At 39.5% G+C, this 22,325-nt stretch overlaps 1 protein-coding gene, 1 long non-coding RNA gene and 1 pseudogene across 2 annotated transcripts; 1 reads left to right on the top strand and 2 right to left on the bottom strand.

Annotated features, from left to right (window-relative positions):
* Positions 1–3,742: 3,742 nt before the first annotated feature.
* On the bottom strand, positions 3,743–7,442 carry LOC130464033 (ankyrin repeat-containing protein ITN1-like; annotated as a pseudogene).
* A 38-nt stretch (positions 7,443–7,480) lies between these two features.
* LOC130464034 (uncharacterized) lies at positions 7,481–11,093 on the top strand. Its single transcript, XR_008924329.1, has 2 exons — positions 7,481–7,752; positions 10,766–11,093. It is a non-coding gene; the product is annotated as an uncharacterized lncRNA (long non-coding RNA).
* A 5,488-nt stretch (positions 11,094–16,581) lies between these two features.
* On the bottom strand, positions 16,582–19,232 carry LOC130462898 (ankyrin repeat-containing protein At5g02620-like). Its single transcript, XM_056831873.1, has 4 exons — positions 19,067–19,232; positions 18,131–18,587; positions 17,147–17,659; positions 16,582–16,905 (listed from the first exon to the last, which is right to left on the bottom strand). The coding sequence occupies exons 1-4, from the start codon at positions 19,230–19,232 to the stop codon at positions 16,659–16,661; spliced, it is 1,383 nt and encodes a 460-aa protein (XP_056687851.1). The 3' UTR covers positions 16,582–16,658.
* Positions 19,233–22,325: the final 3,093 nt, after the last annotated feature.

Genomic DNA, 22,325 nt, shown 5'->3' with positions numbered 1-22,325 from the left:
GTTGCGTTGGCACGTCGTGCACTCCCTCACATAGTTCGCCACAGCCTTGCGCATGCCCTGCCAGAACCACTCCGCGGCAAGCCGTAGGTAAGTCTTTACTTCTCCGGTGTGCCCACCAGTGGGTGAGTCATGGTACTCCCTCAAAAGTATGGGAATGAACGCTGATGTCTTAGCTATCACCATCCTCCCTCTATAGAGCAGCTTGCCTCCGGCCATGGTGAACCCAGCCAACTCCCTGCCACCTTCTATGTCCTCCCTCAACTTCTGCAGCCCCTTATCTTTGCTTATCTCTTCCTCTAATTCCTCCCAGGCTATATTTTGTGATGAGATTAGCGCTCCTAATTCCACCAGCCCAAACTCGCACTCCCCAATTTCTTTCCTGGATAACGCATCAGCAACACGATTCGCGGAACCTGGCTTATATTGAATCTCAAAGTCAAAGCCAATCAGTTTGCGCACCCACCTTTGGTAATCTGCCCCCACTTCTCGTTGTTGGGTTATATGACGTAAGCTCTGTTGATCCGTACGTACCACAAACCTCCTCCCCAACAAATAATGCGGCCATTTTTGAACAGCTAGACAAATTGCCATTAGCTCTTTCTCATAGATTGATTTGTCACATGCCCTAGGCCCAATAATACGACTATAGTAAGCAATGGGCCTGCTGTCCTGCATCATCACAGCCCCCAATCCATGGCCCGACGCATCTGTTTCTATCACGAACATCTTCTGAAAGTTGGGCATTGCTAATACGGGAGCTACTGTCATTGCTCTCTTCAGCTCCTCAAAGGCACACGTAGCTTCTTCCGTCCAGCCAAAGCAGTCCTTCCTTAGCTGGTCGGTGAGAGGTTGGGCTATTTGTGCGTAGCCCACAATGAATTTCCTGAAGTAACCCGTTAGCCCAAGAAATCCCCTCAGCTCCCTTAAATTCCGTGGCACACCCCATTCACTCATGGCCCTGATTTTCTCCTGATCCACTGCCACACCCCCACTGGATATCACATGGCCTAAATAAGCCACCTCTGTCCTTCCAAAATCGCATTTTTTGAAGTTTGCATACAACTGATTCTGCTCCAAAACTCCCACCACTATCCTCATGTGTTCCAAATGATCCCTTTCACATGAACTATACACAAGTATATCATCAAAGAAAACTAATACAAACTTGCGTAAATAGGGTCGAAATACCTCGTTCATGAGAGATTGAAAAGTGGCCGGGGCGTTGGTCAACCCAAAAGGCATTACGAGGAATTCGTAATGGCCCTCGTGAGTCCTAAAAGCCGTCTTGTGTGTATCCTCCGGTCGAACACGGATTTGGTGGTAACCAGCCTTGAGGTCGAGCTTAGAGAAAATTCTTGCCCCAAACAGCTCATCCAATAACTCATCGATTACCGGTATTGGGTATTTATCCGGAACGGTTTCTTTGTTCAATGCCCGGTAATCAACGCAGAACCTCCAACTCCCATCTTTCTTCTTCACGAGCAATACTGGACTCGAGTAAGGGCTCGTGGACGGTTTAATAATGCCAGCCTCTAACATCTCCCCGATCAATTTTTCTATCTCATCCTTCTGAATTCGGGGATAGCGATACGGTCGGACAGTTACCGGATTACTGCCTTCCCTCATTATAATCGAGTGGTCCTGCCCCCTAGGTGGAGGAAGCCCCTTTGGCGTCTCAAAGATCCCCCTGTACTCGCCCAGTAGCTCACGTAGGAAGAAGGGACATTCTGTGTCGGGTCCCCTGTTGTTCTCCAGGTGATTGAATTCCACTAAGATGCCACCTCCTTCTTTCCGAAGCACTCTCATCATTGCCTTAAGTGAAATTCGGGATCGAGCCAATGATGGGTCTCCTTGCAGCGTGACTGTCTTCCCCTCCAATTGGTATTTCATCACCTGTGTTTTCCAATTGGTCACCACTGATCCCAACTTCTCCAACCACTGAATCCCGAGTATGACATCGGCGTTTCCTAGTTCGAGTGGAAGGAATTCCTCCTCAATTTCAGCTCCCCCGTCGAGCTTCAACCTCACTCCCTTGCACTCCCCTGCACCCCGTACTGCCTCCCCGTTTCCCAGGGATACTCCAAACCCCGATGTCCCTGTCACCGGAATTCCGAGCTTCTCCACAACCCGAAGGGATATGAAATTGTGTGTCGCACCCGGGTCAACCATGACAATGACCTCGCCTCCCTCAATCTCCCCGACCAACTTAAGTGTTTTCGGGTTTGTAAGCCCAATAATCGAGTTGATGGACAATGTAGTGGGCACCACCACCTCCTCTTCTTGTGCCTCTAGAGCCAACAGCTCATCGCCGCCATCATCCTCCGCCACGTCCTCCTCGTCCACTAGTAAGACGCTAAGCTCCCTCTTCTTACATTGGTGGCCAACTCCCCAACGCTCATCGCATCGGAAACACAACCCCTTAGCCCTCTTTTCCTGCAACTCCCGCTCCGTTAGCCTTTGGTTTCTCCGGCGAATCTTGATGTTGATAAGGTGGATCTGGTGGGTGTTTGGGTGTTTGATGCATAGGAAGTGGTGGATGGGTGGTTTGGTTTGTACGACATATTTTTGGATAGTGGGTTAGGGTGATTTGTGTTAAGGGTGGAATTTTGGATTGGACTGAGTGGGCTACTGTATGTTGTCTGGTTGTGGATGGGTTGAACTGGGCTCTTACTAAAGTAAGAAAAAGCCCCACTCCGACTTGGGCCGAATCCCCCTTTCTTCAAACTTTGGACCCGATTTCTCTCCTCGACCCGTATTGCCAAATCCATGGTCTGATTCAAATCCTCCGGGTTTAGGAGTCGAATTTCTGCCTTAATTTCATCCTTCAGCCCATTTATGAACTGCCCTATCATTATACTCTCTGGTACATCTTCCAACGGCGACGCCATGTCTATGAACTGCTTCTGGTAATCGGCCACTGTGGTTGTTTGGTGGGTGGCGAGCCACTGCTCGTGGAGCGTGCCTGCGTTCATCGGCCGGAATTTGGCTAACACCTTAGCCTTGAGTTCCCCCCAAGTCCTCATAGGGTGGCGCCGAGACTCGAATGTATACCACCTCAAGGCATCGCTCTCCATCGCTACCACCGCCGCCTCCATCTTCTCATTTTCCGATAGCCGGTAAAAATCAAAGTACTTCTCACTCCTCAATATCCACCCATCTGGGTCCTTCCCTTCGAATAACGGCATATCCAACTTCCTATATTTCCAATGTCCTCCGCCTCCACCACCGTCGTCATACCTCTTACCCTGGGGTCGATATCGGTGGTTCTCCGAATAAGCTTCGTCCTCCTGATTGTGAACAGGGAAATTGGGTCTGTTGGCTAACAACTCTTTCATCTCATTCTGGAAATCCTCCTGACTCTTTTTCATTAACTCCATTTGCGAGACCTGCTCATCCCGGAACTGTTCTATCCTCCCCTCAAGCCTGCCTGTTGCCGCACTAATGGCCTCCTGGTTTCGCTGAGTATCTTCGTCGCACTTAGTTTGGAAGTTCTCGGCTATGGTTCGCTGAAATGTAGCCATCCCCTCTGTCAACAGGCGTTGAATGTTACCTTCAAGTCCCTCTATCCTTCGCGTCACCTCAGCTAGCCCCGTTTCCACCCCATCCATCCTCTGCGAATTAGACAACACCATGGCTGCTGCTTTTCCTTCCCAGACTCGTCTGCTCTGATACCAAGTGCAATGTACCTGCGATTTCCAACACAACCAGCAAACTAGCAAACCCAGAACACAACAAATGGGAAGAGAAAGATTGTAGCTTTAGGATTACTTAAAGACAGAAATTACAGGGGCAATAGCTTTAGGCTATTAGTCTCTTAGTTCAGTGACTTTAGGTCACAACTCTCATATAATTACTACAATTCTCAATGCCTTTCTCTCCCTTTCTTTCTCCTATTTATACTACACATAAGCAAGCTGTTACAAGCATTAATTAAAGTTGCTGTTATCCTTGTCAGGTAGTGCTAACGCCCCCTTGCCTTGCCTCCTCATTCTGTGTTGCCTTGTTGTGGTGGTTGCCTCCCCCTGTCCTTTTGCGCCTGCTGTAAACCAACACAGACTTGTCAGGTGGTATTGTGTGGTCCATTACAGAGGAGTACCATGTTCTGATGCAATGGGATTTACTATCTGTGAGGGTGTTGGATGTTTTATATAGCTGAAGTGAGATCCATTAGAACTAGAAAAGGTTGTCTGACCATTTGTAGAGTGGGATGTTGTCGTTGGAGCATACTCATGATCATGCGGAGAAGAGGCTGGCAACCGGAGATGAGTGAGATTATTTGATGCCTTTGTAGAAGTAGTCTCGAAAAGTTTTGATATACTTGATTCAAATAGAGATTGATGAGAGTTGTAGGTTGACTGATATATGTCCACCAGGAGAGGGTACTGCTGTAAGGCAAAAAGGGTAACAGGGATTGAGGCTATTAAGGCGATAAGAGTAGGAGCCCACTTTATACCTTCTCGGAAAGTGATGAAGAACGTAGCGGTGAAGGCTACTATCATGGTTGCTATTGAAATGAGCAGCAAAATAAGCCCGCTCATGAGTTTCACTGGCAATGATACTAGGAAATCATCTTCCGCATATCTTGAAGTAAGGATTGACAAGAAGATCAATATTGAAGCTGTAGAGGAGAACAACGATACTCCATTTGACACAGAAAAAACCACAAAACAGGCCTTTTCTTGAAAGACCGGAATTCCTTTTTCATTTACACCTCCAGGTAATTGGAAGGCTGCTGTGAATACCATGGTAGCTATTAGAGTTGCGACAAGAGCACATGATTCTGCTGTCTTCTTCATCCACTCCTCCCCCTTTGTCCTTAACCCTTCATGCTCTTCACTAAACAATGCATGAGGTGTTTTATGATCATTGTTTTCAGCTTCGATGTACTCAGGCCTCACTATCCTTTTCACTGCCTGCAAATCGAAAAATTTTGAGTTTTAAATGTGTGAGATGAATTGATGAGAAGATTTTATAGAAAATACAAAACTCAAAGGCTTATCCAGAACTACCTTGAACCACAAAATCTCTCGTTGCATTTGCAAAGTTGCCCCAGATACACAATTTAGACGATGGGGAGGTGCCAACTTAGCAGCCAAATGCAACATGTTATTTCCATTCTCATCTTTGTAAGTAGCTATCAAGTCTTTGATTGCTCCGATTTCATATATAAGTTTGAAAATCTCCTCTTGACGGTGCTTCACGGCTATATGAAAAATAGTGTACCTATTTTCATCTACCTTCCATATTAGATCAGGATAAGATTGGATCAATGTTGTTAGGAATTCGACCTTCCCAAGCTTAGCTGCAACAAATAGTAACCGCCATGGGTAGCCAATCAGTGCAGATATATCCTCTTCCTTCTGTCTGATGACTTCATTCCAAAGGTTCTGTACTAAGTGAAGTGCAACTTCTGATTCCATGCTTTTACCTTGATCTACGATGGTCCCTGAAAATAAATTTATATTATTTAATATGCTCATGAGTCCGTTGGTAGCTTATTGCGATGTTGACTAGGTAAGTGTCTTGAAAATTACATTGCAATGAGAACCTCTTCTAAATGTTCAATTGAACGTAAGCAGTCTTTAGGGGCTTTCGAGCCAATGCATGTAATGCAGTCTCTTTCTTTGCATCCCGAAGAAGGGCCAAGTAGCGGTGCTTGCTTAGAATATGCAATGCAACATCTGTATTATGAAACATCATAAAAAAAAGAGAGAAGGTAAAGAAGTTAGAATTAGTATTTTGAACAAATTGCTTTTACCTAATTCTACCGTTTTTCAATAGATATGTCATTTGTTTTTTCATGTTTTAGTAAGTAAAAAATATTCAGCATGAGTACTTGCAAAGAGAAGAATTTTAGTAAATATTGTCCCTTGTTGAGTTATCTGCTTTCACTATTGCTATAGGAATTTGGCTTACCAAACATATCAGTGTCGATAGAGCTGGTAAGTAAGCCTATTCGATCTTGGTCCGTCAGTTGTTCATCATCAGTTACTTGAAGAAGGTACCACACCATATGTTGATGCCCTAGCAACACCGCCATATGGAGTGGTGTCATATCTTGACTGCCTCTGATGTTTGGCAATTCTTTGTTTTTTTTAACCATCACTTCTGCAATTTTTACCACCCCAGAAACAGCAGCAAAGCATAGAGCTGTGTTACCAAGTTTATTGGCTAAAGTAAGAGAATCTGCATCCATGAGATTAACCAGCTCCTTAACAAGATGTAGATGCTTTGCTGCTGCTGCTATGTGAAGAACTGTTTCCCCACCTTTGGTGATCTTTGAGCGAATCCATTTAGGAGATATACTGGCAACACGTTCTATTTCTAACCAATCTCCTCTAAGTGCTGCTCGATATATTCTCACTCCATATGCCAAGAATTCAGCCCCTGTTACATGTATGATGCAGCCAAACATTACTCAAGATTCCTTATTATTATTTTTCATCTGCAGTAATGGTTTCTGTTGGTTCTGTTCCCCCCCACAAAAGCTCCTTACTTTTCATTGTACTGTCAAAACCCAGCCAAACCTTTTGTTGTATTTTTCGTCCCGTCTTCTCTTAGGTTATGTTGGGTAGGGTGTAAAACGTTTTCATGGAAAACAATTTGCCTCTTTTCAATCATTTTACATTATTTGGTTTAGCAAGGGATGAAAAACAATTTTCCATAACTCCCTCAAAGGTGGAAAAACTTTTTCCATTTGAAAGGGAGGGAAACCACATTTCCATTTTTCTTACCTCCCTCTTCTTTCTTCCCCCTCAGTTTTCACCATTTTCTCCCATTTATTTTTAAGGAACCAAACAAAGGAAAACTAGTTTGGAATTGTGTTTTCTCTTAGAGAATGTTTTTCCATGGAAATCATTTTGCACTGGAAACGTTTTCAGCAAACCAAACGAAGCCTTATTCTGCTCTTTCGAAATTTTAGGCCGAATCTGAATTACTTGGTATTACTTCACTGTGCTAGGATTGAAAAGACTCCAGGTGAAAAATAACAAAAAATGAAAAATAATAATTTGGTTGGTGATATTGTAGTTCTACTATTTTTAAACTTTTCTTGGTACTTGGGCAGCAAAAAGGTCAATATTTATTGCTTTGACACAACTAAAAACCTCCAGTAAAAGTTTTGTGTCTTATAGAGAGGTTGAACTCACCAGATTCCGGTCTAGTGTTTGGGAACGTTGCTGTAATTGATGTCGGTAATGGTGGCAGTGTTAGCGGAGGTAAAGGGAGTGGGAATGTCTGAGGTAGAGGTTGAGATTGCAGGGGAAGTACATCTTCTGCTTGTGGTGAACTCGCCATTTGTTGCGTTCTTGTTGTGCCTGCCTTTCTCTAGTTGTAGACAATTTGAAACTGTCAGCTTGGTTTTATGATTCTAAAGATAATTGCTTTTTAACTGGATTAGGCGTTTGAGCTTGTTTAAACATTTTTTTAATCTGTTGTGTTGAAACAATGAAGTCAACTTCAAGTCTCCCCTGTCCCTTGAGCAAGTGTAATTTCTTTCTACTTTCGTACTGGAGACTTTTTTGGCTGATCACATAGGACACTAGTTGACATATCATCCAGTATTAATTAAAACGTGTGGGAACAAAAGGGGATGTTATTTATTTATTTATTTATTTTCAGAAATAAGATGAAGGACCCTACGCCCCTACCGGTCTGGAATTCCTCTTGGGTTAACCCGGCCCGAGGTACTTACTTTGGGAGGAGGAGGGAAGGATAAGGGGAAACTCTCCTCCAAAGTTAAATCTTTTGAAGGTAAAATCTTTTGAAAGGTCTTGTGCGCATAAGTTGTACAATAGATTTATTGTACACCAAGTTAACTTTTTATGCAGTTTTTTAGTAACTTTAATCTAGTTTTTTATAACTTTTATGTTATAACAAAAAATTGATAGATAAACATTTAAGGGGTTAAATGATTAATTTTATACATTATTAGTGATTTGGATTATTTTTAATTAAAATAAAAAAAATTGTTACTAAAAAATAGATAACTTTTACATATATAAAGGTAACTTTTAAGCATATTTTTACTTCGATGTACAATATTTATTGTATTGTAAATAAGAATTGGTGAAAATCATTTCCGTTAGGCCAAGCTTTACTTGGTAAGAAAAGGGGAAGACGAGTACGTGACTAGTTTATTATAGCAGGTGCAATGAATTTTGTTGAAGATGGAACTAGTGCCAACTCGTGTGGACTTTACTTGACAATTATCCATTAGAGTATCCATTTTTTGCTCCGTCAAAGGTTTTTTTCCTTCATAATTTACTCCGTACTAAAATTGTTCTAGAATAATGTCAGTATTGGAGTGATTGAGTTGACTACTTATTATGGAGTATTTAATTGATTTTACTATAAAAAAAATTCCCCCTCTCTTCCTTGGCAATACATGATGGAAACGTAGTCATAGACAATTTTATTTTATTTTTTTTTACTTGACATAGGCTCAAACTTGCATAAAGTAAAAAGTCTTACAAAAATTACAAAAATTAAACTAAAAACCGAATTAATAGATAACGCAAGGGCCCTGTGCTCTTCTTGTTTTAGCCCGTAATTGTTGAAAACGCCTTGCTCATGCCACTTACATGACGTTATATTGTCAAGGCACAATGCATCTATGTTTCCTTTATAGTAGATGGTACTAATGTTATGGAAAACATGGGGAACAAGGATAGGAGAGAAAGATAACCAATGTGATAGGCTAGGTTGATTCACCTTGTGTATTGCGCACAAGTGTCTACACACAACTTGTTTAGCATACTATAAACCCCCACAAAATGAGGAGCGGTGTTTAAATAAAGATTTTTGAAAGCGCTAAGAGAAACCCTCAACGCTAACCTAAAGGGAGAAATAACAAAAGTTACTCTCCACGACCAAATGACAACCCAAACCGGAGGACACTGACCCTTCTTGTTACTCATTACTCCTTTCCTAAAACAACTAAGACTTTTACCCCTAGGCCCACTCTCAAACTCAAACGAGATAATTTCCATTATTCTAACACTAGCATTAGAAACGGAGAGACTAACTTTATCACATAATAACTCCCCAAACCAACCAACAAACCCCCTAATTTGAACCTCAAAAGGGGTAAACCACCTACAACCTGGATAACTTCTTAAGAAGAACCCAGATAACACCAGGAAACACGCACAGGTGACCTCTTATGTCAACAACCTTAGACGGACCAATCTTAGAAAAAACAACAAAAAACTACAAAAAAATCCCAAAATGCATCATTAAAACTGAGCATCTTATTCAACTAATCTAGAGACTACCACAAAGCAAAGCAGAGGAGAACATGCACACACTAATGGAAATTTAATCCCAACAACCTGAAATCCTAAAACTATTTACCGTCAAGGTCGGGGTGAGTCGACACTACAGGACGGCGGTGGTCACCTTTACCATCAAGATCGGGGTGGTCCGACACAAAACAAGACGACGACGATTAGAAAGGACCGGGGAAAACAAGCCAACATAGGGTACTACCCTAAACCTACAAACAGAAACAACCAAGACGAACAATTCCAAATCCAACAACAAACCCTTACCCTAACCAAAATTACCTCACCGATAAACAGAGGCGGGTCAAAGGGTGGGATTGGAAGAGCGGCGACGAGGTTGAAATTCTGACCTGTTAAATTACCTCTGAACACAAAATCAAATCTTTGCTTGGATACTCCGGTAACCCGAACAAGAAACTCCTGCGATATCTAATACCTCCCGACACCTAAACAACAAACCCGACGAGAGGAGCACGAACAAAGAGGAGGAGGAAACAATGCTTGGTTCCTCTTTCAACCCTCAACCGAGTGAACACAACCCTTACTAGACTAAAGAAACAACAAAAAACTACTACAGAAACGACGCACAAGCTCGTCGGCGGCCGTTAAGGCGACGACCACCAGCGAGCTTATGGTGGCGGCGGTTAGGGTTTTGAGGTTTAGGGTTTTCTTTGGAGGCACTACAAATTATGCATCAATTAGAGATGGATTTTGAGATGGATTTTGAGACGGATACAATCAACGTCTCAAACTTGAGACGAGTTACTAAAACTTGGTCTCTAAATTAAAATTGAGATGAAATTGTACATAGTGTTTCAAACATTCCGTCTCAAGTTTGTAATGGGTTCGCAAAAATTCCGTCTCAAATTTTTTTGAGACGCCCTCTATAGAGACGCCCTATTTATGTCTCAAATCCGTCTCTAAGCATCATTTTGAGACGGATTTGGACTATATAGAGACGAAATTTCTCGTCTCTATAAAATGATTATTTTGTAGTGAGGAGAGGAAGTTAGAGAGAGAACGGGGATTCGATTGTTTTATTTTATTATGGGTGCAAAGATTATGAAATCGTTAAAGGCTATCAACAAATACTAAAATTATACTCGTATTATGGTCCGGATATTTAGACAGAATCTCATTATTTTATCATTACTATAATCATAGTAGTCACGACATCATATAAAAGGGAATAAAGAATACATTTCACTTAGCAAAATACTTCATCCGTTCTTATTTATATACACAATTGAGATTTTGACACTATTCACACAAGTTTTTTTGAATTCGTTTTGCGATTTATACATAAGAAAAAATAGCCGTGTGGGGCCTTATTAGATTAGTCTCAAAAAATATTTTTTGAATATTAAATTTTCATAATTCTTTTCTTATACATAATGAGATATATTAGAGCACATACAACCTTGATATATAGCTTGGGTCAAGTGATAATTGACAGGATAAAATGACTACAATGTTGACAGTGTACAAGGGTCAAAATTTAATTAACTTGACCCGGGTCGCATATGTGACCTAAGGTCAAGTGCATTAAAATTGGAGGTGGGACCGACTTCTGCTCCACTTGCGATTACATCGGCTGTTTGCATGCAAATATTTGATGTAATTTGTACCGTGATTATATACTGTATGCATGTAACAAATATTTCAAGTTGTTGAGCTCATGTGAACCTGCCACGAATGCAAGCATGTAATTAATTTTTTTATTTTTTTTTTGTTTTTCATTTTGCATGATAACAATCCAGTTATGTATAAATTTTACTTCATTGTGTTATATATGTATGTTTAAGATTATACGTTACATTTTTTATTTATATGTAATGTTAATTTAATTTCATATTTTTTTCGTTTGTTAAAATTAACAATTATGTTTGAAGGTTAATTTTTCAAGTGGAGTATATGTAAAAGTAAAAAAGTAGGTAAGAGAAATTAATGACCTTGAGTCAAAATTGTAGAAGCAAAATGAGAGATTTAAGTAAGTGGTATGTCAAGTTAGTGAAATATGAGGTGGAAGAAGGAGAAGGATGAGAGAGAAATTATTTTTCATTTGGCCGAAGGTCAAGGATACACATGGTCTTAAGGGTTGAAATTATGCATTGACAAACGTATCTAAATAATTGTGTCATTTAAAAAAAAAAAAAAAACATAGTAAATACGATGTATTTGAATGATAGTAATAATTTTATCACAATTGGTCAATAATTGTGAGATTTGTGACGGTGTTGTGTTTGGTTAAGTTTGGGTTTTGTTTTTGGATTTGGGCTATTTTTTAAAAGGGTATCGGGTCAATAACTGATCAAGTCAATTTCATGTAGGTTTGGTTCGGTTTTATTTTAAATGGGAATGAGGTCTAATTTTGATAACTCACTTTGGGTAATTGGGTTCGGTTTTATTTTAAATGGGAATGAGGTCTAATTTTGATAACTCACTTTGGGTAATTGGGTTCGGTTTTATTTTAAATGGGAATGAGGTCTAATTTTGATAACTCACTTTGGGTAATTGGGTTCGGTTTTATTTTAAATGGGAATGAGGTCTAATTTTGATAACTCACTTTGGGTAATTGGGTTCGGTTTTATTTTAAATGGGAATGAGGTCTAATTTTGATAACTCACTTTGGGTAATTGGGTTCGGATTAACTTTATTAGGTCTAGTAGTACTTCATAAGGTGAACAATTACAACACTTGAAAGTACAGAAATAGAGGCACAAATAGCCAAATGCACACCAGTAATTCCTTTCCTCACAATGTGTGTGAAAACTCTTGACTTCAACTCATCAATCTCTTCAACCATCTTCAGCTTCTCTTCTTGATGTTTACTGATTTCCTTCTTGAGCCGGGCAATCTCAGAAATCGCACAATTGCAGCAGGTGGTACATTTTGTTGTATGAGAAGAAGAAGACATTGCCTCTGAAAATTTAAAAAAGAAGACATGAGGATTTTCTTGAAAATTACTAATGAATGTGATCTAAATAAAATAAAAAAAAAACATAGTTATGCTACATATATTTATGCACGTTTTACCTCTCGTACTCCACCGCTTCTAGCTTGACACGAGCAATGATTTTTGATATTTTTGCATCTTTCTAGTTTACTAATTGGTAAAATTATGATTAAAAAGACAATAAGTGTATATTTTGATAATAAATGGGACCTTGTTTCTTTTTAGAAATTTTTATTTAAATATTGGAGTAGCCAAAAGTTGGGGTTTAACCATTTGGTTTTTTCATCTTTTAACCTAGTATTTAAAAAAGAAAACCATAGATGATTAGATAACACATGCATGTCATACCCCATCTTCATTAATAATTTATTTATTTTTCTTTCAGTATTTTTTCTTATACCTATTATTTAAAAAAGAAAATCATAGAGGATTAGATAACAAATGTCATACCCCATCTTCATCAATTATTTATTTATTTTTCTTTCAATTTTTTTTTTTTTGTTATGCAAATTAATTTACAGCTTCAACACCGCTTCCACTCTAATGTTGTCATTCAACATCAATATACTTATTTATTCAATTTACCTTTTAATTCATATATTTATTTAACATCTTTCACTATATCTCCCTCTTTAACGCTAAATATTAATTCACCATTTAATTTAATATATTTTTTTCCAACTTTTAAATTTCACATTTATATGAATCATGTTCCTATTAAAATCACAAGCCCTCGATAAAACTTAACACTTTTTTTTGGTCTTAGCACCCGGTTCACCCTTAGAGCAAATTCGAATTTGGGAGAAATTCAGGCGGGATAGGTTTAATTCCCTTCCTATTGTTGTTGCGGAGGATCGAACACGAGTTCTCCCTAACAAGTCAGTCTTAATTACTACTGAACCAACAAGTAATTGGTTATAAAAATTAACATTTTGAAAGACAGCTTAACAAGCACGTACTATATAATTGTCCCGTTCATTGAACGGGCTTAGAATCTAGTTGAAAATAAAGTACTTACCCCTATTACGAAAATGATCAACGAATGGTTCTAGTTTAGTCTGAGGAGATGCAACTGTAACTGATGTCGGAGTTGGAAGCGAAGGTGGAGGTGGAGGGAGGGAGTGGTAATGCCTGAGGTAGAGGGTACGACGGAGGTGCATGCTTTGCTCGCCCTGAAGTAGTCATTATGGTTGTAGAAATTTGAAGGCTTTACCTTGGACCTTGTTCTTATGATTCTGATTTCTGAAGCAATTTGGGTGGGAGATATTTATAACCAGGTAAATAATTGCATTGTTTTAAGAGGATTTAATCTTCAAATATATTCTTTGAGGATGGCAGTGTTGAAACGTAATGTCTGAGCATGGCTAGACAATAGACCTGGTTATTGGACAGGGTAGTCCAATGGATATAAGGTTAGGGTTAAGTTAATAGGGCTTTTATTGGGCAGGGCTCTTATTGGACAGGGTCTTTATTGGACAGGGTCATTATAGGGTCAAACTTATACTACAATTAGTTTGAAAATAAAAATAATAATGATACAAAAAATTACATGCATAGCTTCGTATTTACTTGTACTTGCACATGGCTCTTTTGTTTTTCATTTTTCATTGCTCGTTTATTGACCCGCCCAATAATGACCGTTATTGACCCGCGACCCGATTTTGACCCGCCCATTATCGACCCTCTAAAAATGACCCTTTCAATACCCGACCCTCTTTTGACCCGCACCGACCCTGACCCGCCCCGCCCGATAACCAGGCCTACTAGACAACTAGACTTATGCAGTCAAGTCAATTCTCAAGTCAGGATTATTATTGTATACAGTCAACATAATACTAGTGTTTGACCCAAAATTAAAAAATTTCTCTAGGACCCTTTTTAATAGATAGGGATCTTTATTGTTTATATAGTGACTATGATAAAATACTTCCTCCGTCAAATATATTCTTTAATATTTAAATATATTCTTTAATATTTAAATATATTCTTTGAGGATTGCAGTGTTGAAACGTAAGATCTGAGCATGGCTAGACAACTAGACTTATGCAATCAAGTCAATTATCTGAGTCAAGATTATTCTTGTGTATAGTCTACATAATATTAGTGTTGGCCAAAAATTAATAATTTTCTCTAGAACCCTTTTTAATAGACAAGGGATCTTTATTGTTTATATCACTATACAAATAAATATCAATTTTTTTAGACATGGTAAACATTTTTTAAATCAAAATGATCCTATATTTTTAAAAATGAATTGTGATCTAAAATCACATTTTTCAAGGTCAGCATGTATTGATGACACTAATTTGATTTTTTTCCCATAATAATTTTAATAAACATGCCAAAATAAATTAGTAACAAGCTGTTAATTTTTTTTAGGTATAGTTCACTTAAATCTTGTGATCAGGTCCAAAGTTTGAGTAGTTGTTAGTTTTTTTTAAAGTGGAATTTCCATATTTAGATATATACTTAGATGTCAAGTGGTCAAAGTACGCAATACTTTGTCCCAAAAAGGAAATAAATTGATCGTTGAAAACTTACAACGTGCTCCAAAAGTAATCCGTATTTGCACAAAATCAAAACGCGGGGGAAGAAAAGGGGAAGAGAAATATTTTGGAGCCCTTTCACGCGGTGTATCATTTTGATCGTTTAGTTTGCGTTACACAATTTCGACGATTAATATTCTAGTTTATTACTCTCTCCGTTTATTTTTGTTTTTTGCGTATTGTATTTTTCACGCGTTTTAACGATTAATTAATTTGCATCGAGATTCCTCGATTTTTTTATTTAAATAAGATAAATTACGTTTATTTATAATATTTTCACTTTTATCAAAATTCTGATATTGGAAAATGAGAAAATTTTAATGTCCCAATGGAAAAGTGTGAGAGATTAAAGGACCCAATGAATTTAATTGGTTAAAATAATATTTGGACACAAATTTTCATAGAGTACTAAATCATTTATGTGATAATATAAAAGGAAATGTAAAAAACATTTTGATACCAAAAAGGAAAGCGTAAAGAACAAAGAGAGACGGAGTGAGTAATTAGTAAAATTGTTATTTCAAAAAAATATATATATACATATGCAAGTGTTTATTCTGAAAATAAATATACCCTCCTTTCTTTTCACAAAATTTTATTTAAAGATTTTATAAAATAAACATTTGAGTTAAGCTTAATATTGGAGTCTAATCTTTTAGTTTTTTTCATCTTTTAGGATCTTAATCTTTTTTCTTTTACCTTTTGGGAACTCATTCCCATTTTGCAGCCAGTTAATCATAGTTAACCTCCCGCTAACCATATTAACACTCAAATATTGAGTCAAGCCTAAGGTCAGGGTCTAACTTTTTGGTTTTTTCACCTTTTCAGAACCCACAATTCTTTTTCCATCTTATGGGACCTCATTTTCATTTTCCGGCTGCCAACGTTATTTACATAAAAAAAAAACAATAAAATGCAAAAAAATTAAAATTTGACACTCAAATAAGTAGTAATAACAATAATAATTCATTGGCAACTTTATGTTCAATTAAAATTGCATAGTAGTCTTCTACAAACTTCATAATTCATCGGCAATTTAATATTCAACTAAAATAGTAGTGTTCTACACACTTCATAGATAAGCTTCTCATGCTTATAAGACTTTTAATAGTTGAAACTTACTTTACGTAATCCAATGCTACTGGAATCGGGGGTGGTTTCGAGGAAAGTCCCTTCCATGCCTAAGTTTCGAATCTAGAGAGAATATCAAATGAACGTACTTTGGTATGTGCACTAGGGCGACATGTATATAGTGTTTGTGTAGTAAATGTTGTTGGGTTTTACTACAAAATGGGTCGTGGGCCGCTTAAAAGAGGCATAAAGCCTAGACGGAGAGCGGACTTATATTGTGTTACCAAGTGGGCTTTTGGGCAGCAGACTCAATTGGTAGCCAATTGGGCACCCAAACACTAGATAAAAGTTAATCCAATGTACAATGCACCCAAACATTTTAATTGCTTTTTACATTGAGGCTAATCCTAAAACTTTTACATAACCTCATTTCTTTATACATAATCTAGATATTCTGATGGCGTAGGAAAAGAAGTAGGATGATCATTTTGCACAGACAAATACCCAATTACCCAAGGAACAGAAACACCTAATACATGATCACATAACAAATGCAGAATTTAATGTTTGTCTGATTAAAATCTCAGCACCAAATAATCAAATATTCAAATAACTGTCATCAATTACAGAGTTCTACACTTTCTCGTTACGACAGTACTTAAGGACTACACAACAGGTGGAAGCTAAAAGAATGAACAAATAATTTAATGGTCAATTGGTCACAACTTTTAATGCAGCCTAGAATCAATGAAATTAAGTAGAATACTAGCTGAAGAAAATTGAGTGAAAGCTTATAGTACTTCAGATTGCTTCAGGGCCAACTTCTGAAGACAAATCATTTGTGGCATAAAATTTAGGAGTATTATGCTCTGATGCACAAGGAGCTACTATTTGTGAAGGTGTTGGACGATGTGAAGAGTTGTGACGAGGGACGTTAGAAATAAAAGAGGCTATAATTGGATGAATCTTAATTGGGTGTATGGATTTTGTGGGTGTGGTGGTATGCACAATGGGAGAAAATTCGTACTGAGAAGAATTGTGGAAAAGTGTCATAGGACCAACTCAACCAAAAGCTTAAGCTTATTGTTGAAACCCTAAGATTAGTTTTATACTCTATCACGCCCCCTCACATAAAAGCCCTTTGGGCTTGAAGGGTGGATGCAGCATAGGCCTCCTCATACCTAGCGCGAAATATTCCACTTTGAAAGGAGGGGTGGATGAGATTCGAACCCGCTTCACGTTGGCTCTGGTTGAAACCCTAAGATTAGTTTTATACTCTATCAAAAAGATTTACTTTGCTTGATTCGAATAAAAATCGATGAGATTTGTAGGTTGACCGGTAAATATCCAACAGAAGCGGGAATTGCTGTAAGGCGAAAAGTGCAACAGGAACAAAAGCAATCAGGGCAATTATAGGCACAGGAGTCCATCTCACAGCAGCCTCACAGAATGTTATGAAGAATGTAGCAGTGAAGGCGATTATCATGGTTGCAATCGAAACAAACAGTAAGGTAAGCCCCATCATGAGCTTTAAAGGAAGTGATACATGGAAGTCACTTTCTGCATAACGTGAAGTCAGAATTGACAGGAACATCAGTACTGAAGCAAGAGAGATGAACAACGATACTGCATTCGAGGTGGAGAATACCACAAAGGACGGGGTTTTCAATAAGATAGCACTTCCTTTGTCGTTAACACCTCCAGGTAGTTGGAAGGCGGCTGAGAATACCACAGTAGCTATCAGAGTGGCGACGAAAGCACAAGATTCAGCAGTCTTCTTCATCCATTGTTCACCTTTGGCCCTGAAAACAAAGCAAACAATAGAAATACTTAGTGGTCGTTTAGCTTAGATTTAGCAAGTACTACTTCCGCTTCAAAATGATCTACACTTTACGTTTTATTCTATTTCGTAATGTTCTTTACATTGTTTTATATATTTTATTTTTCAACATGAAAATGTACCATCTTACTCCTTTGTTCCACAAAATTTACATCTTTCTACTCACTTTATCTTACCTATTCATTTTTTACACCCACCCTAGCCACCAACCTTTTTACACATTTTATCTCATTTGACTTAATATTTGTGCAAATAGTAATTGTACAAATATTTATGAACGGATGCAGTATCATAAACAGGACGGTTTAATTTATAGCACCCACCCTGGCCACCCACCAGCCTTTTTACACATTGTATCTCATTTGTCTTAATATTTGTGCATATAGTAACTGTAAAGATCTTTATGATGCAGATGCAACATTAGAAACGGAACGGTTTATGGCATATCATTACCTTAAACCATAGTATTTCGCGTTGCATCTGCAAAGCTGCCCCAGACACAGTGTTAAGTCGATCAGGAGGTGCTAACTTTCCAGCCAAATGCAGCATGTTATTTCCACGATCATCTTTGAATGTAGCTAGTAAGTCCTTGATTGCTCCAATCTCATATATAAGCTGAAAGATCTCTTCATGGCGATGTATGATGGCAATGTGGAAAATAGTACACCTGTTTTTATCTACCTTCCATATAAGATCAGGATAAGATTGGATCATAGTTCTTAGAAATTCAACCTTCCCTAGTTTTGCTGCAACAAACAATAGACGCCAAAGATAGCCTATCAAGTTAGATATATCCTCCTCCTTCAGTTTGATGACTTCGTTCCAAAGGGCTTGTGTTAGTTGAAGTGAAGCTTGTGGCTCTGCCCTTGTTTCTTGATTTATTCTGCTCCCTGAACAAGAAAGACAATTAAGAACCTAAATAAAGAACACAAAACGTGATTCCCTAGCAATAACAACGTGTTAGCTACGTCCACGGGCAGAGGAGAGGAAAACTTTATTGATTTTGAGGAATACAAGAATACGACTAGGTTATGGCATAAAAAGTTTATACAATACTCTCTCTACATATGCGGAAAAACCTAGAAAATAGGCCCAAAAACAAATAAGTCTAGTCTAGAATAACATATACTGTAAAGTTCATGGGCATTACCCCAAACCCTTCATCGGGGACCATGTTGCGTCGTCCCCAAACCCCTAAACCAAGGCGCGTCCCCCCTGAACCTCGACTCGCTGACCGGTCAACGAAATTCCTAAAGTGTTGCAGTAAGGGGACTTGACCGATTCAAGACATATTCTAACCCAATAAATTTGACATGGATTTTTAAAGTATCAAGAGCAATGTTATATATCAATTACTTAGGCAACTTACATTGCATTGTGAAGCCCCAAATACTCAATTGATGGGTTGCAGGTTTCAGAGGCTTACGAGCAAGCGCGTGCAATGCAGTCTCTTTCTTTGCGTCGCGTAAAAATGCCAAGTTCCTATTTTTACTTAGAATATGCAATGCAACATCTGTTTCATGAACAATGATCATAATTCATACGAAGTAATTATGCAGCAGAGAGAGACTACAATTAAGTTTGGGGAAATTGGGGCAACAAGTTAGCCTGTCAAAACTTCAGGAATCGGAACCTGTTGCAATAAGTTCTGATTCAGACTTCGATATTTTTATAGTTTAGGCTTAACATGAAATTCTACATCTATAATTCCAAAAATGAGCTTGAATTATTTTATATGTTGTGCACGCAAACTGTTTGATGAAATGTCTATGAAAAATGTTCTTAATTGGAATACATTGATAATGTTAGTGTTTTAGTTGTGGGGATTTGGAGAATGCGCGTAACTTGTTTGGAGGAATGCCTAAATGGAATGTCAAGTCGTGGAATGTTGGGTATGGCAATTTGTGGCAATCTGATGTTGCCAGAACTTTGTTTGATGAAATGAAAGAGAGGGATTTTGTGTTGTGGGCGTCGATGATTTCGGCGGCAAGAGCTTTAGAGCTCTTCAAAGGATTGTAGCTTTAGGATTACTTAAAGACAGAAATTACAGGGGCAATAGCTTTAGGCTATTAGTCTCTTAGTTCAGTGACTTTAGGTCACAACTCTCATATAATTACTACAATTCTCAATGCCTTTCTCTCCCTTTCTTTCTCCTATTTATACTACACATAAGCAAGCTGTAGTACAAGCATTAATTAAAGTTGCTGTTATCCTTGTCAGGTAGTGCTAACGCCCCCTTGCCTTGCCTCCTCATTCTGTGTTGCCTTGTTGTGGTGGTTGCCTCCCCCTGTCCTTTTGCGCCTGCTGTAAACCAACACAGACTTGTCAGGTGGTATTGTGTGGTCCATTACATCACTCCGCCCCAGAAGAAACACCTTGTCCTCAAGGTGGAAGGCTGGGAATCGATCTGAAAGCAATGCAGCCTCCTCCCAAGTTGCCTCAAACGGTGGCAGACCCTTCCACTTGATCAAGACTTCAGTTGCATCTCCTGTCCCTACGTTTTTGCGCACGTCTAGCAGCTGCTCAGGTTCAACCATGAGCTCTAACTCTGAGTTCAGTTGTGCTGGGATTGTTGGTGATGAAGTCTGCAGGCCAATAGCTCTTTTAAGTTGCGAAACGTGGAAGACAGGGTGCACCTTACATGTTGGAGGTAGCTTGAGCTTGTAGGCTACTTCCCCAATTTTTTGTGAGATTGTGTATGGCCCATAGAAGCGGGCAGCCAATTTCTCGTAGGGCCGTTTAGCCAGCGATCTCTGCCGGTATGGCTGTAACTTCAGAAATACTTCTTCCCCAACTTGGAATGTCTCCTCCTTCCTTTTGTTATCAGCATACCCTTTCATTACTTGTTGGGCTCTCAACAAGTTCAACTTCAGTTCATCGAGCACACAATCCCGTTCTTGGAGCATCTCTTCAAGGCTATCCACGGGTGTTTGGCCCATCCCAATATGCAACAGTTTGGGTGGATCACGCCCATAAATCACCTTGAAAGGGGTCATGCCAGTTGACATATGCGGTGAAGTATTATACGAATACTCGGCCCATTGCAGCCACACGGCCCAAGACTTAGGTTTCTCTCCTACGAAACACCTTAGGTAGGTCTCAAGACCCTTGTTGACATTTTCAGACTGTCCATCCGTTTGAGGGTGGTAGGATGTGCTTCTCTTCAAATCTGTCCCCTGTAGTCGGAATAACTCCTTCCAAAAGGTACTAAGAAAAATGCGATCCCTATCCGACACGATGGATGCAGGAAAACCATGTAACATAACAACCTCTCTGATGAATGCAGTAGCTACGGACAAGGCAGTGAATGGATGCTTGAGCCCTATAAAATGTGCAAATTTGGATAGGCGGTCAACGACCACCAGAATTGTGTCCACACCCTTAGATAATGGCAGCCCCTCGATGAAATCCATGGTGATGTCCTCCCACACCGCTGTAGGCACGGGTAAAGGTTGGAGCAAACCAGCAGGGTGCTGTTAGGAGTGCTTGTTGCGTTGGCACGTCGTGCACTCCCTCACATAGTTCGCCACAGCCTTGCGCATGCCCTGCCAGAACCACTCCGCGGCAAGCCGTAGGTAAGTCTTTACTTCTCCGGTGTGCCCACCAGTGGGTGAGTCATGGTACTCCCTCAAAAGTATGGGAATGAACGCTGATGTCTTAGCTATCACCATCCTCCCTCTATAGAGCAGCTTGCCTCCGGCCATGGTGAACCCAGCCAACTCCCTGCCACCTTCTATGTCCTCCCTCAACTTCTGCAGCCCCTTATCTTTGCTTATCTCTTCCTCTAATTCCTCCCAGGCTATATTTTGTGATGAGATTAGCGCTCCTAATTCCACCAGCCCAAACTCGCACTCCCCAATTTCTTTCCTGGATAACGCATCAGCAACACGATTCGCGGAACCTGGCTTATATTGAATCTCAAAGTCAAAGCCAATCAGTTTGCGCACCCACCTTTGGTAATCTGCCCCCACTTCTCGTTGTTGGGTTATATGACGTAAGCTCTGTTGATCCGTACGTACCACAAACCTCCTCCCCAACAAATAATGCGGCCATTTTTGAACAGCTAGACAAATTGCCATTAGCTCTTTCTCATAGATTGATTTGTCACATGCCCTAGGCCCAATAATACGACTATAGTAAGCAATGGGCCTGCTGTCCTGCATCATCACAGCCCCCAATCCATGGCCCGACGCATCTGTTTCTATCACGAACATCTTCTGAAAGTTGGGCATTGCTAATACGGGAGCTACTGTCATTGCTCTCTTCAGCTCCTCAAAGGCACACGTAGCTTCTTCCGTCCAGCCAAAGCAGTCCTTCCTTAGCTGGTCGGTGAGAGGTTGGGCTATTTGTGCGTAGCCCACAATGAATTTCCTGAAGTAACCCGTTAGCCCAAGAAATCCCCTCAGCTCCCTTAAATTCCGTGGCACACCCCATTCACTCATGGCCCTGATTTTCTCCTGATCCACTGCCACACCCCCACTGGATATCACATGGCCTAAATAAGCCACCTCTGTCCTTCCAAAATCGCATTTTTTGAAGTTTGCATACAACTGATTCTGCTCCAAAACTCCCACCACTATCCTCATGTGTTCCAAATGATCCCTTTCACATGAACTATACACAAGTAT

Source organism: Spinacia oleracea, chromosome 6 (genome assembly GCF_020520425.1).
Source record: "Spinacia oleracea cultivar Varoflay chromosome 6, BTI_SOV_V1, whole genome shotgun sequence".
NCBI classification, from domain to species: domain Eukaryota; kingdom Viridiplantae; phylum Streptophyta; class Magnoliopsida; order Caryophyllales; family Amaranthaceae; genus Spinacia; species Spinacia oleracea.
This window is presented reverse-complemented; position numbering and strand designations above follow the sequence as displayed.